General features: G+C 32.1%; 2 protein-coding genes across 4 annotated transcripts in view; one reads left to right on the top strand and one right to left on the bottom strand.

Annotated features, from left to right (window-relative positions):
- Positions 1-531: 531 nt before the first annotated feature.
- LOC124540802 (F-box only protein 28) lies at positions 532-9,416 on the top strand. 3 transcript variants are annotated; one of them, XM_047118521.1, is made up of 9 exons: positions 532-796; positions 1,402-1,529; positions 1,784-1,904; positions 2,201-2,396; positions 3,567-3,682; positions 4,563-4,650; positions 5,555-5,635; positions 7,297-7,383; positions 8,322-9,416. In XM_047118521.1, exons 1-9 carry the CDS (start codon positions 713-715, stop codon positions 8,585-8,587), a joined length of 1,167 nt encoding a protein of 388 aa, XP_046974477.1. In that variant the 5' UTR covers positions 532-712; the 3' UTR covers positions 8,588-9,416. The 3 variants fall into 3 exon arrangements, with proteins under 3 accessions (XP_046974477.1, XP_046974476.1, XP_046974475.1); XM_047118520.1 differs by having other exon boundaries at positions 536-796; positions 3,570-3,682; positions 7,297-7,410; XM_047118519.1 differs by having other exon boundaries at positions 536-796; positions 7,297-7,410.
- A 5,029-nt stretch (positions 9,417-14,445) lies between these two features.
- LOC124540840 overlaps positions 14,446-16,772 on the bottom strand; it is a 29,287-nt gene continuing 26,960 nt past the window's right edge. Inside the window, exon 3 of the mRNA XM_047118566.1 lies at positions 14,446-14,813. Within this exon, the coding sequence (XP_046974522.1) occupies positions 14,607-14,813 (207 nt within the window). The 3' untranslated portion in view covers positions 14,446-14,606. The remainder of the gene's footprint in view (positions 14,814-16,772) is intronic.

Here is a 16,772-nt window from a genome sequence, read left to right as displayed (position 1 = left end):
AAGAAAAATGTCTGAAAGAAACATAATTTTTTATTTTTATTTTTCAAAATTACATTAAAACGTAGCGCTCAAATTGGCAAACCGCACCGAGCGCTCAGTAGAAGTATGTATTGCTCGTCGTCACGTATTACACACACGCACGCATAATTCTATTTTCTACATAAACATTTTAATGTTATTTTTTGTTCATAATTTCATATAGGTAATATATCATCATTAGAAAAAGAAACTGCATAATAAATACAAAGTAAATATCAAATGCGTAGGACAGCTAAAAGCTATCTTCATCAAAAGATGATACTTAAATTAGGTGCCGGCTATTCATGTAATAAGTCAATCCATTATTTACCCAATAACCAATCCTTTATTTTTTTTAATCTATATTAGTTATTATTATTGTAACTGTCAAGTGTCAAACTATATTTTTATTTTAACAAGCTCAAGCTTCCTGTTCTATATTGTCTCTTTCACTCCTAAGCATTAAAATCTTAGTCCGACTGAGAAAACAATATCTGGTGCATAATGAATGACGACTGAGGATATTCTGCCCACCGTAAGGCGTAAAGAAACGTCGCGAAAACCTGTATATACCTACTGTGTTGTATCATTGCTTCATGAGTAAACATTAGAGTTTAATTATATAGTTTAGATTTTAAACACCAATGTGATACATATATATTTTTTATATTGTTATAAAAGTGAATTAGAGACAATGACTTTATTAAGTCTTCCAATGCTCGTAGTTGAAAATATACTCTCGTATCTATCTTACGACGAAATTGCAAAGTTGAGATTGGTAAGTAAATTTTATTTATAGATATGACCGTTTTTTAAATTACCCCTGTTATGTATAAATATCTGCCTGATTGTTACGTTCTATAATTAACACCTTCGAATTTTCTTCGAGAATGTGCATTAACGTCAGTGCCTTGATGCGATTATTAAAAAAAATGCAAACATGGGCAAAACATGTAGTTTCATTAGTTTATTAAGCAATATAACATATTTTAAATGAATCTAAAATGATAATATTTTTTAATTTAACATGATTTTAAATTTTAAGCACCATGGTTGTTTATCAAGTTAAAAAATTACGAGACAAAATCACCATCATCAAACAAACTATACGAATTTTTATAAAAACGCATTGCTTGATTATTACTTGCATATTAATGTATTTCATGTGTTATTAAATTCTTGGTAATTGACAGCAAAATGATTTCCTTTAAAAGCATATTAGTATTTTTTTAATATTTTCATAGTTCCTTAATTATTACAAACTTGATAGTTGCTGTAACTTTTGCAATAAACCAAGATCCTCCAAATCATTATTGTTGGATTAATGAATAGTTTATAAATATTGATTTAATTTGATTCTGTCAATATTTTTTTTGTTTTCAGGTATCAAAACCGTTTAATAATATAAGTATGCGTTTGCTGAATAGAGGCTTTCTGATGATTGAAAGACGACATGCATTGGCTCTTAAGAATGTTAAAGCACAATTACCACGCAGGGAATCAGAGCGCAGGTATATTAAAAATCTACTTCCTCTTATACACACAAAATAACTTACAAGTTGTATAAAAATTATAATTCTACGCTACTGAAATTTTCTGTTTCCTTGGCTGTGATCATTGTGTCTGAAAGAATATTATGTTAATAATAACTGTAGGAGTATGTGTGATTTCTACTCAGACTAACTTTAAGTAATATTTAATAGCCTGATATTAATGCAGTAGCCATTTACATTTGAATAAAAATGTTTTTTTTTTTTTATTACAGATATCATCCTCTGGCTCGTCACTGCGATATTCTGACATCAATAGAGACACGTATATCAATGCTCAATATGACTTACTCCAAGTTTATAGATAATGGCATCTGTTGTTTCATACCGGGAAAGGCAAGTATTAAACACAAATTCATGTAATAAAACAAGGGCAGGAGAAAAAAAAAACAAAATATCAATGTATATTGTATGTTTGTGATGCAGATAGTTTTTATTAAATTTAATTAGGAAGCCACATATTTCACTAAAAATAGACAAATAATTCTTCTTATAATGAAGCTCATTGATTCTTCATGTTTTCTTTTTCTACGGCTTTCTCCATGATTTCCTTAAACAAATAATAATATTCAAAGATCATAAGTGTCAATCACCTCACCGGTCATAATTGTTATTTTATTAATTGTTTACAGGTGATCGATGAAATAAGTCGCGTACTTTACATAGTCGAGACATCCAAGTCACCGCCACGCGCTCATGAAGTTCTGCAAGAGTTACGTGATATATCCAGTATGGCAATAGAGCATTTCGACGATAAAATATCACCGGCTTTAAGACGAAAGTTACAAGAGGGTGTGGCACCACCTCCGCCGAGGCCAACTCCACCAGGTAACTACTCAACTGACAATGTATCAAGTATCAGTAGATGACGATTATCTGACTGTATTCTCACTTGCTGTTCTGTGTTGTATATTGGCATTATTATTCAAAACATTAGTTAATATTTATATTATGTGATGGGACTGAAGCCCGAGTAACCCTTTGATATGCAATGTGTCACAATATGCTTATTCATCATATCCTGATTTGATAACAATTGTGATGGAGATTTTATTACATAATTCTAGTTCTATGATGTTAATGAAAAGGAATAAATTAACTTAACAACATGCTTAAGTTTTGAGTAGTCTTTATTTAGTCTTTTTTGACCACGGATTGACGCGACGCTATTGGTCCGAATTCTGAATGTTCTATAGTTTATTCCAACCACGGAGAACCAAAGACAAATATACGACAAATCACTGGTCGAGAGCTTATATTATCTATGGTTTTTTCGTTATGGAATTCTTGTTCTGAATGTCGTCGATGTGTTATCAGAACTTTAACACTAAAATTAATATGTCTATGTGGAATTTTATAGCATAAATAAATATACATTAATCAAGAACTGTTTATAGTGCATATTACAGCAGAGTTATTAGCGATTGGTATTGAATATGTAAATTAAAGATATGTATATAACAACAACAGCCTATAAATTCCCACAGCTGGGCTAAAGGCCTCCTCTCTCTTTGAGGAGAAGGTGTGGAACATATTCCACCACGCTGTTCCAATGCGGGTTGGTGGAATACACATGTGACAAATTTCATAGAAATTTGTCACATGCAGGTTTCCTCACAATGTTTTCCTTCACCGCTGAGCACGAGATGAATTATAAAGACAAATTAAGCACATGAATCAGCGGTGCTTACCTGAGTTTGAACCCGCAATCATCGGTTGAGATGCACGCGTTCTAACCACTGGGCCATCTCGACTCGACTAGATATGTATATGTCTATGTAATTTGATTGGAATAGGCTATAGACACAGTTGATTTGACACGATTCATACTCAAACTCAAATTCCTTTATTCAATATAGAAGCATTACACTTACTTATTGATTGTCAAATAAACACTACCACCGGTTCGGAAAAAGGAACACCCTGACCTGAGAAGAACCGGCGAAAGAAACTCAGCGATTGTTTCATGAGCAATGTTTGATCCCGTGATATTTTCAGCAGTTTTAGCGCCAATAGCGCTAAACCACGAGATAGTGGCACTGCGCCGGAGATCGATACTGAATGCGAGACTGTCTCTATATCTCGCCGCGCAATACAAGAAATTCCATAAACGGGTAAGGTTTTTATAATTTATTAATTGAATTTGAATGATCGTCGAAATTTCTTGAACCAACGGTTGAAAAATTCGACCAAAGTCAAAATCAAAATAAACTTTATTCGAGTGAGTACAAGCACTTTTGAATCGTCATTTAACAATTAAGCGAAGCTACCACCGGTTCGGAAAGTAGATTCTACCGAGAAGAACCGACAAGAAACTCAGTAGTTACTCTTTTTTTAGTTTTTGTTAATCAAGTTCCTTGTTACAAAATATTCATGAAATATTTCTTCTCATGTCTGATTGTAGACCGATCGAGTTATGATATTAATGAACTAGGGAATAGGAAGTTTTAATCTGTGTGTTGCACACAACCAGGAACTTATAATATGAGTGTGTCTTAAGCAATTTGCCATTCTCACTTGAGTTTGGTAGATATAAGAACGTCAGGGCGTCACGTTAGCATGCGTAAGCGATCCTGTGGCGTCCGCCGAAAGACGGAGAGGGTACCGCTGGGTTTTTTAGTGGGTATACCTGGTGGACCTGGGAACTGGGTCCACACTCAGCGTCCAGGAAACCGGGAAGTTCCACACACCCCCCGATATGTTGGTTTTAGTATAACGATAGCTATGCGTGTTTCTTGCTGTTTCTTCTCGCTGGAGGCTGCTTTCCGAAACGATGGTAGTGTTTGAATATTGACGTATCAAAACTATTCATGGTGAATTTTACTTGAATAAAATACATTTGATTTGATTTTATTTGATCTGACAGAAGGAGCATTATTGGTAGTAGGAGTTCGATTTTACGTGATCGCCCACGATATATGAACTTTTAACTATTTGATAATATTGTTAATTAAATTATATCTATTGTAAGTTTAAATGTAATAGTGATTTCAGATGTTAAGTTACAAACGTATCGCTGGACTGCAACAAAAACAAATAAGAGAATATCAGAAGAAACAAAAGCAACAGGATAACTGCATAGGTGGGTCTTTTTATTCCATCAGATCAGTGTTTTTGTTATAACAAAAATTGGTAATTAATATTAGTAAAAATTTTTTAATCCGTCATATTATATTTTACGGACAGCCTAAATACTATGTGACGCAATGATGTTGTAGTAAATAGATGTGTTATTAACGCGCAAAAAGTGAAGACTAGAAAACGTCCTAATTGGGACGTTTGCCTTTAGTCGTTTTACGTAGTAATACGTTATAATACATCATAATTACGTACTAATACGTTTTGCGTAATTAAAACATCTAGTTATCCCTTTTACTTATTGGTTTTTATCAAGCTATCCTTTTTACTTGTAACGAAATGTAAAATAAACGGTCCCCGGCGCGGCTCACTTTTTTCTGTTGTTAAGTATGGATATAACATATCTGTTTATTAGAATATCATTGATGTGATGTATTTTAGTCTCACTTGATTTTTTAGTTGTTAGTGAACGTTCACCAACCAAGTGCTGGCAGGCCTTCCTTAAAATTCTTAACTCCTTCTTTTATCTCGCTGAAAGAGAGCGTAATAATTAACGATGTAGTATTGGAGATATTCTTTTCTTCGTAAAAAGTAATATATATATATTATATTATGATTCTAAATTAACTCTTTTATATTTATTCCTTTAAGTAAAATTTCAAAGTGATCCAGAAAATTCTAGAACTATTTGTTGTCTAGTACAAACAGGCAAGGAAGGAGATTTTTAAAGTAAACATCACATGAAAATATTGAGAGGATCACGACGAAATAAGATGCGGGTTTACTCACGATGTTTTAATTCAATTCCGAGCATGAGAGCAAATCAAAAATCAAGCTTATGGTTATTACGTAGTGCTTCAAAAACATTTAAAATCAACGATCATAATCACAACAATTTCTGTTTTCAGCCGACCTTAAGAGGCGCATAGAAGAATGTGATATAAAATACAGCGAATTGACACACACGAACCAAGCCGTCGGAGGAAAAGGTGAGTTAATCATTTTGTTTAAATATTCTACGGTGTCAAACAAAAACTTTTGATGTTCGGGAGTTAATACTGTAAGTAACAGCCCCTAAATTTCCCATTGCTGGACTAAGGCCTTCTCTCCTATTATGAAGATGGTTTGGAACATATTACACCACGCTGTTCCAATGCGGGTTAGTGGAATACACATGTGGCATAATTTCGATGAAATTAGACACATGCAGGTTTTCTTACGATGTTTTCCTTTACCGAGCACGAGATGAATTATAAACAAATTAAGCAGATATATATAGTGGTGTTTGCCTGGGTTTCATCCCGAAATCATTGATTTAGATGCATGCGTTCAAACCACTAGGCCATCTCAGATCTTTTAATACTGTACTGTATACAATACTTCTAAGAGGTACCTAGATCTCTGTGTTATTAGATTCTTGACGGTAAAGCTCTGCATGGATCATATATCAAGTAGAACTGTCCTTAGAGAAAAAAGATAAATAATTTCAATCCTGAACTTCTGATTTGCTTCTGAGTTGCATCTCATTCAGTGGAGGATAGAAACTTGATTCAATCTCGATATCCTCAATATCCTGCACGCATTTGATGGCACTTTACACAGGAAGAATTAGTAACCGTGAGGGCTTGATTCCTGTTGGTTGGTGTATATTGCAGTGTCAGTCCACACAATTTGTCTTCGTTGATCATGATACCTAAAGGCGCTAGACCACACACGTCCCTCATGCATCCACAACTGAGTGGAATTCTTTAGTACTGTTGTCTTAAATTTTCGCGATTATTACACATTGAAATAAAACTAGTTTAAAAGGATTTTAATCGCGTATATTAATTATTTTATTTTTAACATCCCGACGTTTTGAGCACTTTAAAGTCACTTTACAGTCTACCCGTGACCACGAACGATTGAAATCCGTTTAAACTAGTTTTATTTCTTTAGTACTTCCATTACCTCAGTTGGGTCGTCGTGACCGGCATAAACTCAGATTAACTCCCGATACCTACAATAGGCTATTTGACTGGTTTTTAAAATCCATTTTATATTATTTAGTAGAAGTTAAGGAACCCAGTAAAAGTTGTGTTTTTTTATTTCTAGTCCATATTTGCCGAAAAATATCATATTCAAAATTCCATATTCTAATAGCGCGTAAAAACGCTACATGGACAATATGGCGCTGCAATGGGGTCGGTGACCTCACTTTCTTGTATTTTAATCTGTGGTACATATGGTAGAAAAGCATAGTTTACATGAAAGTGACTTCATCGTAAGCCCGGCCAATCAGGAGTGTTTCGTGTCACGTGACAAACGTTTGAAAATTTGCATTTTTCTTCATGGATTTTTGAATAAATTGCGTATTAGGTATTTACAACTTTCGTTAGTAAATAACCATTTTTAAACTCATAATATACACTGATTACAATAATTCACAATTTATTTTTCGCATTGTCAAATAGCCTATTGGAATAATTTGTAATGGGCGATATTCAGATACACGTACCTCATAAGGTATTTTTTAGATTCGATAGTTGATATCGACATAAGGAATTGGTTACAGTCCTTAAAATACTGATGTCCTTGGTTAGAGAGCAACGCTGCTGCCATCCATTACTTGTAAAGGCTATTTAACTAATAGGTATGTTTTAAATTTTAGCTACAGCTACAGAGAACTCAACAGGTACACAGCCGTTGAGGCATTTCGGGAGTCAGATCAAACTGGATTTATCCGTTCTACCAATCGGTACGTCTAAAAGGAATCAGAACATACGTAAGTAAATTAAATAAGTATAAATACTTTATTTCATCTCCCGAATTGGACTGGTGGCCTACAATCCTTAACTAAACCCCTAGTCAACTAGGTTCTCGGTGATCTAGACCAACGGTCGGCAACCCACGAACATCTGATCTAGACCAGCGGTCGGCAACCCGCGAACATCTTCCTTGCGGCCCGTGAATGTTTTGTAAAAAAGTTGACAAATATATTAAACATGCAAAAATAGCATCTCAAATGCAACCTCAGACATCACACTAACATTTGTGTAAAGTCAGATTCCCATTTAGTTCGTTTGTAGTTTTCATTTCTTTGTTTTTCTAAGCCCAAACATATAAAAATAATGTTAGTATTATGTGTACGAATTAAACTCTGTATCTTTTAACAATTTTCAATATCATTTTTGTTTTTTCTATGGAATAGGACTAATTAACACTAATTGTGCGTAGGTATGTTGGGCTTCTAAGGTTAATATCATGACTATGGCCCGCCTATACTTTATTTTGCCACCTTGTGGCCCTTGCCTACCAAAAGGTTGCCGACCGCTGATCTAGACAATCACTTTGGATTTCCCTTCGACAAAATGGCATTCAGTATGTACGATCCCGTGCGCAAGCAAAGCGGCTTTCACGAGAGTCAAGGTTTTCCTTGATATTTTTATTAAGAGAGCACATGTGTTTACTTTAAACTCAAGAGAGTTTGGCTGGAGTTAATATTGGTTGAAAAGACATCGTCATAATCTACCTGTTACCTAACAAAATCAATCTCTATTACCTCGTCGTAAGGTTTATTTTTGAATGAAGACATAATTTTTTATTCAAACATCCTTCAGAGACAGAATAACTCTGCTTATACATTTGTTGTATTGCTAATAAATGTTTAAATTATTATTATTAAAATATTTACAGTATTACCGAACATAAAACCAAGGAATCCATTAATCAAGCTACCGAGTCTATCAGAAGACAGAAGCCAGAGAGAACAGAACCCAGGACCTTCCACGTCGAACCAAAGTCCGAAAGGAAGAGTGCTCTCCACGATGGCCAAAATACGAGGTCTCACCAACGAAATTAGGAACCTGACGAATATATCGAAATCCATAGAGGGTAGGTTAAAGCGTCCGCTGAGGGCAGAGGACGACGAAATACTATCAAAGAAACTGAAACAAGATTAATTAGACTTTTATTAATAAATATTTCGACCAACCCTGTATTTTTCTTTAAACTAAATCTACAAAAACGCTGGTGAAAATATTGGAAATAATTTTTATATACGCGTTCGAATTAAATCATCAAATCCAATTTTGTTTATTTTTGTCCTCGGACAATTTGTATCGCATTATTTATTTAATTATTATATTATAAACACATTGTAGTAGGAAATTTAATATTTTAATGTTGCAACATTTAACTAATAAACTTTTTTTGTATGTCTTCATATTTACTATTTTCATTTATTTATATTACATTAAATATATTTACATGCACTCTTGAATCAGTAGTCATCATTCATATAAAAAAAAACATTTCATTTTAAATAATAAACTGTGTTGCCATATCGAACGAAATTAATTTGAAAATACTCTCAACTGTAACAATTAACGTAACTTTATATGTATATACTTTAATTGATAAGTAATCCGCCTTCTTTTATTCTGTAGCGTTTTATTCTTGCTTATTAGCATATAAGAATTTTATGTAATTTTAAATTTATAAACGTCATTACGAAAAGTATTGCCAGAGTACGTTATTTACAAGGTTTTTTTTTAAGACTTGTCACTTTTGTATTTTAGAAAATAGTGAAACGTTTATGAGTTTAAATATATAAATTTATGTTTAAATATTAGTTGATAATTAAAAAATAATCACGATCTTATATACCCCATATTATATATAATACAGTTATTATACAGCACAAAAATTTGTTAACGTCATAAATGGGAAATAGTTTGGATCAGAAGTGCAATATCCAGAAATATCGTTCTAAAGTTCGATGTTGTAATTTAAAAAAAGTATGGCTTCAATTTAAAATAAATATTTTGTTACAAAAAAATTAATAAATATTTTACACGAATGTTGTTAATAAAGGATGTCAAGCAATAAGTAAATATTTATCTATGAAAGGAGGCCTCAGCCCAGCAGTGGGGCATTTGCAGGCCGTTACTTTACTTTACTTTTGTCTATGTAACTGCCAGATTATTGACTAAAAATAAGCAATAACGTGCCAACTTTTAATAAAATGTGGTAACACTTCTGTTATTTAAAAGTTTTTTTTTCAACTGACCTGTGCTTTCCGCCACCTTTACGTATAACAAATTACAGGGTTGATTTTAATGGTATAAATATTATCAAAAGCTTCAGTAAATATGGGGGTACCTTAGGGATCTATTATTGGTTCAATTTTCTTCCTTATCTACAAAATTGACCTTTTATATTTTGTAGGTTTGTATCTACCTACGTGGACGAGCAATGGGCCACCTGATGTTAAATGACGACTATGGCCCATAGACATTGGCGTTGTAAAAACAATAACTATTTCATACATCGCCATTGACGACCTTTGCAGCTAAGATGTTATGTCCCTAGTGCCTGTAGTGCTACTGGCTCACTCACCCTTTTAAACTGGAATAACAATACTATGTATTGCTGTTTGTCGCTAGAATATTTGATGAGTAGGTGACTACACACCAGAAGGGATTTTACAAAGCCCAATCGAAGTCGCATCTTTAATAATTTAAAATAAATAAAAGTATATCAATGGACGTGAACAATGCTCTTTGGTAAATTGATTTACCTCAATGGCCTATATAAAATTAGAGACAAAAATCTTTATATGCTGAAGCGCTTGTTGATTGTCCTGAAAAAATATCTACCATCGCTTCGAAAAGAAACGAGACCTGAGAAGAAACGAAAGAAACTCAGCAGTTACTCTATTCCATTAATTTAACTACAGAAAGTTTATTATGTACACGCTTTTTTGTTATATCTTGTATAATATTATATGTCTTATTGGGCAGACAGGAGTACAACGTTAATACGTAAGTACCGTATGATTTATCAATGTGCTTTAAATTATAAAATAGGCTAATTTATAAATAACTTTCGAATCTTATTATAGACACAAAGACCGTACCCCAGGAATGATGTATCAGCTTTGCGAAATTGAAAACTGGGTGTTATTAGTTTACCTTGCCTCCTATATGCATGTTGCAATGTCTACAAAAGCTTTTTTTCTGAACTGAACGACTGTAGTTATAAATGATGTTTTAAATGGATTTGGCATTATTGACACAACTAAATTCTTGGTATAACATATTATAAAATTTTGATAAAAGAAGAAAATAATCCAACTAAGTAAGTAAATTCAGTTAATGGCGAACAGCTTAGCTCTTCAAAAAGGAGATCTCGTAATGATTTTACCATACTTAAGGCTGTATACTTGTCAAGTAGGGAATAGCTTCGAACCTAAGTATACAACGGGATGTTCATGACTGTACATGACTGTATTTTTTTTAAATGTTGAAAAAGAGTAACTACTGAGTTTCTTGCCGGTTCTTCTCGGTAGAATCTACTTTCCGAACCGGTGGTAGCTTCACTTAATTGTTAAATGACGATTCAAAAGTGCTTATAAAAGCCCACTTGAATAAAGTATACCTACTTTGATTTTGATTTTGATTTTTTGTTCTACAGAACTATCATGCTTTTTGTGTACTTTGCAAGCTAATCATGATGGAATTAGCAGCATTCTTCGGACTGCAATGCCGTAGAGAAGTCAACTGATACTACGGACTCACAATTTCGTCCCAATATTTTAATTGATGACTCCAAAAAACTTAGTTGACCCAAATTTCAGACGGATTTTATAATCATACCGTAATAAAGCATAAAAAACTTAGTCCGCCAACTTTAAATGCTTTGAATTCTAAAATTCATCAATTCATTCATACCGAGTAGTAGGTAAAGAGTCGAGATGGCCCAGTGGTTAGAACGCGTGCAAATTGATCGATGATTTTGACCCAGGCAAGCATCGCTGATTTATGTGCTTAATTCATGTTTACAATTCATCTCGTGCTCAGCGGTGAAGGAAAACATCGTGAGGAAACCTGCATGGGTCGGATTTTATATAAATTCTGCCACATGTGTATTCCACCAACCCGCATTGGAACAGCGTGGTGGAATATGTTCCAACCCTTCTCCTCAAAGGGAGAAGAGGCCTTTAGCCCAGCAGTGGGAATTTACAGGCTGTTGTAGTTGTTGTTGAGTAGTAGGTACATTATAGGTTTTATTACGAAATTAAAACGCATGTAATATTCAGAAAAACAAAGTTAATAATTTATGACTCAACATTATAACAAAAGCAAAAAATCGCTTTGATATTTAGTTTCTTAATCGTATTATTCTTGTAAGGAAAATCCTTATCATAACATTTTATTTTTTAATAGATAAAGGAAACTGGAATATATAGTTATAGACGTTCCCATAACATAAAGCCGTAGAGCTACGTGTAGTCACTGTTATTTTTATTCCTCCTCAACGTTAGAAAATGTCAGCTAATTAGGTAGTAATTAACTACAATGTGTATAGGCGGTGGTGACCATCAGCTCTCGTGTTTCTTTTTTAGTGGTAACTCTTTCTAATCTTTTTTTTAAATTAATTAACTTTCTATGAAGGTGTTTATAGATTTGTTATGACAATGAAATAAATACATATGCATATTATTTACGGTATGAGAGCGAAGAAAAAGAGCGGACACCAGTGTGTTGAGCACCATATTATGTCCACCACACATTTGCTTTATCTACCTGAAAGTGGTATTGGTGGACACGGTGCTCAATTAACGTCGTTGATCCCATAGTCAGTCATAATTTTACGTTAATCCTTAGAAAAGAGGACCTTCGGAGAACAAAACCCTAGATTCGCTAATATATGGTTCATAGTTTTGTAGATATTGTGACGTACATATAGTAGAAAAGCCATTTGCTGTGTAGGTTGCTAATCTTCATTGGCGTAATCGGACCAAAACAGTTTTGATTTTTAGCGATATTTGTCCTTGGGGTAAATAGAAACATTTAGAATTAATTAAGTAGAAGAAGTTATATATACTTGGTGGTAGGGTTTTGTGCAAGCCCGTCTGGGTAGGTACCACCCACTCATCAGTTATTCTACCGCCAAATAACAGTACTCAGTATTGTTGTGTTCCGGTTTGAAGGGTGAGCCAGTGTAACTACAGGCACAAGGGACATAACATCTTAGTTCCTAAGGTTGGTGGCACATTGACGATGTAAGGAATAGTTAATATTTCTTACAGCTTCATTGTCTATGGGTGATGATGACCACTTACCATCAGGTGGCCCGTATGCTCGTTTGCCAACCTATATCATGAAAAAAAAAGGAATGTGTACACATTCTGCAACTAATATTTGCCAGTCTTAGTTGTTTAGTAGTTATGTCTACAGAAACATTTAAAGTATTACACGTAAAAGGGAGAGTTCATTATGGGTAATATTTAAGTAATTCTCATTTGCAATTTAAATAGTTATGCGCTTATTGCTAAACTGTGTACTCTTGATGATATAAGAATTAATTTTATGAACTATTTGCTTCATTTGTTTGTTTGGAAACTTGCAAATATAGATTTGTAAAGGGCTTTCTATTGCTTCGACTCAAAATGCACAGGCGTTATGCGTTTTTTTAAATGAATGTTAAATTAAAAAATAGCTATAGAAAATACATAGTAAAATTATAAATCAATTAATTCGCTTAAAATGCTTGAATTTAAAATATCATAAATGTTATTAATTAATATTTTATTTACAAATATTTACAATTAACTTAAATGTAAATTATGAGTATTGTATAGTATAGTATCTATATTTTTTTTTAATTAAAAAATATTTGCGTCGTCGTTAATAAAAAAAATAATACAACTGTCGGTAAAAATACAAGTATCCATACATATTTGTAAATGATTAGAATTTTTATTGCACAATATTTTTTACATATTATAAATAAATATACAAAAAATGCCAAACACATTGCACAGACCCAAAAATTATTCAATTAAAAATTTAAACCTACTTTTAACATGTGTAATATATAGGAATATGTATAGTCGTGATACAATTTTTTTTTTAGTATAAACGCATATAATAAAATGAAACTTCGACTAGTAATAACTCGCCAATGCTGAAAACGCATTAAATACATACAATTTATAATTTCGAACGCAACTTTAGAGTGACATAAGAGTAGCCGGTAAATTCGATCTATATAAATAAAACGATCTAAAATTGTATATTAAAAAATAAACCACCCTAGTAAAATCAGTGCAAAAAAAATTATACAGATAATATATACCTAATTTTACAAAACTGAGGAAAATTTCAAAAAAGGTTGCATATTTTTTTATTTCAATTGAAATTGTTAACCTCTTTATATTTTATATCGATGTTTGTTCAAGTATTGTTTTCGCAATATTTGTTAAATAAAATACGAAATTCAAAGATAGTCAAAAGTTAAGAATAATAGCAAATTGTTACTGCATGATTATTTATTTAACTATGAAATGCTTATTAATATTAATTAATACAATAATAATATTCACATTGTATTCGACTTCACAGAACGAATTTGATAGTCTTAAGAATAACAACTATAATCTAGAACGCAATATTATCTTTGCAGTCCATTTGATATCTCATAATCCGTAATTTAAGCAGTAAAAAGTTAAAAGTAACAATGATTTATTATTTGTTACATGAACCTTACGTAATGTTAGCGAGGAACTGCAAAATGTCAACATATCACATCGTAAAATGACATTAGCTTTCTATTATTTTCTCTTTTCTCAGTTTTGGCGGGAATCGTGATATATATTTTGGTTTCTTTTTTAAATGTACGCCATTTTGTGTTTTGGCCTGTGACTGAAAACACAGAACTTGTATTTTTCTCCAAAAAGTGTTTGATTTAACAAAATATGTTATTAATATTTTTTGTACAATAAATATTTTTCTTAACTGTGTTTTATTTGTACTTTTCAGTTTATTCACAATATTATTTAAATGTGTTAAAATTAACGGCATAAATTGCTTAAAATAACTGTTGTTTAAATAATTACAAACCCACGGAAAATGTGTTTTAGATGCGATTTAAATAGACATTAATTTTTATTACATTTGAACTGTGGGTTAATTATTATTGTAAGTGATCATACGTAATATCCGCATGGAAGCCTTCGGGTCCTGCTGAGTAATTGACCTGTTGCATTCTCCCATCTGGTAACAGCACGTGGTATTGACCTTTCGTATTCTCGCCTTTCTTTGCTTCACGGTGACCGAAATAGTTGCCGCTATCTTGATCTTTTACTCTGTACCCGAATTCGTAGTTAGCTGCATACTTGAGCTGAAACGTTAAAATAATTTATTATATTTAAATAATAAAATAAAAAATAACACTTTTTCTTTAAAATTTTTAATTATCGTGGGACACTAGAGTCACTAATCTCGACTCTAACTTATATATGACTATATATTTAATTATATCAATATTATTTTCGTCATCATATATTATTAATATACAGGATTTATGTTTAGACAAAGATATATGCTTAGTTTATTTTCAAACATCTAACTTAATTTATAATTTTATAAGTTAATTAATGACAAAGCTTATCCTAATTTATACACAAGTATTAAACTGTATTTTTAACTTTGATTTTTAACCAAGATTTTGCATTGGAGTTGTAGATCACTATTGTGTTATTTCTGTGGACTTGGAATGACTTGGAGTGACTTTTAAACACTTTCTCATGTTCAAAGAAATGTTGAATTAGCGATAAGAAGCTTTATTGTGAAACTTGAATAGTTTTATATTAGTTATATTATACATTATTAAGCGGATGTCGAGACATCGAACCCCGATGAGCGGAAATCTATACATAATATGTATATTTAGCATACATACTATAGATATCCTATACCTAAGTATGATATTGAATAAAAGGAAAACTTAAGCATTAAAACTGCATGGTAGCCAATGATGTTGTAGTAAACAGATATGTTATTAACGCTCAAAAAGTGAATACTAGAAAACGTCCCAATTGGGACGTTTGCCTTTAGTCGTTTTACGTAGTAATACGTTTTAATACATCATAATTACGTAGTAATACGTTTTGCGTAATTAAAAAATCTAATTATCCCTTTTCCTTTTTGTTTTTATCAAGCTATCCTTTTTACTTGTAACGAAATGTAAAATAAACGGTCCCCGGCGCGGCAAACTTTTTTCTGTTGTTTAGTATGGATATACAATATATATATACATATCTGTTTATTAGAATATCATTGATGGTAGCATAACATTTATTTTGTCTGCTGTAAAATTTTATCTCTATTGAAAAATATACAATATTTATTCTACAATTTTTTAATGTGATTTGTTTTATTTCCTATAATTTTCATCCGATTGAAACCAGGTTTCTAGCGTATTTTATATATGCACACCTGCTTTTATGCTTACGACGCGAGGTTCGCGTCGTAAGCATAAAAGCAACACTAACAACAATAACAAAAACACACTTTTAACTTACACTTTATACTGAGCAATTGATAATTAATCGATAAGAAACCTAAAAGTTAAAGACCTCACAGTAGCCATTAAGGCATTTAATATTTATGATAATACTATATGAAAAGACAATTACTCATAAAATAAATCCTCCTGGAGATGGACCGTATCTACAGATTTGTTTTAAGTGCATTAAATATGCTAGACTCCGAAACTGTCAGTCGTATTTAAATAATGATACTGGCAGATAGTTTGTGTCCAAGAAGATTTTAGTATATAATTGTATATGTAACTTTGCTTTGTAGTTTCGCCTGTATTGAATTAAGATTATTTACGTGAGACGCTTGCATTTCGTATTATCTTCTGAAATCGTCTAATGACAATTGAACTCACAGCCAGAATATAAATACGACTGTATTTAATTCAAACCAAGTATCAGTAACTTGAGTAACAGTTACAAATATTAGGTAAGTCTTCTCAAACGAAAACACTTTCTGCAATTCTAGATTCTAGAACGCATCAGATTTAGAAAGTATATTTATTGCTCGCGATCGCAATTGATTTTTAACAATACTTTTTAATTTCATAATAAAATAAAACACATGAATATTAACAATATAATCCAGTATTTATAATAAGATTGTTTAAAAGTTTAAATTTTTATCATAAATATATTTTCATATGGCAATAATTGTGGCTCCGTGTTTATTTGAGCGTGGCAAGTACAGGGTAAAACTATGAAGAGCTTTGCTAGTATGGTAATATTTAACTAAATCACAATAGTATATATACGTAACT

This window comes from Vanessa cardui, chromosome 26, assembly GCF_905220365.1.
Source record: "Vanessa cardui chromosome 26, ilVanCard2.1, whole genome shotgun sequence".
NCBI lineage: Eukaryota > Metazoa > Arthropoda > Insecta > Lepidoptera > Nymphalidae > Vanessa > Vanessa cardui.
This window is presented reverse-complemented; position numbering and strand designations above follow the sequence as displayed.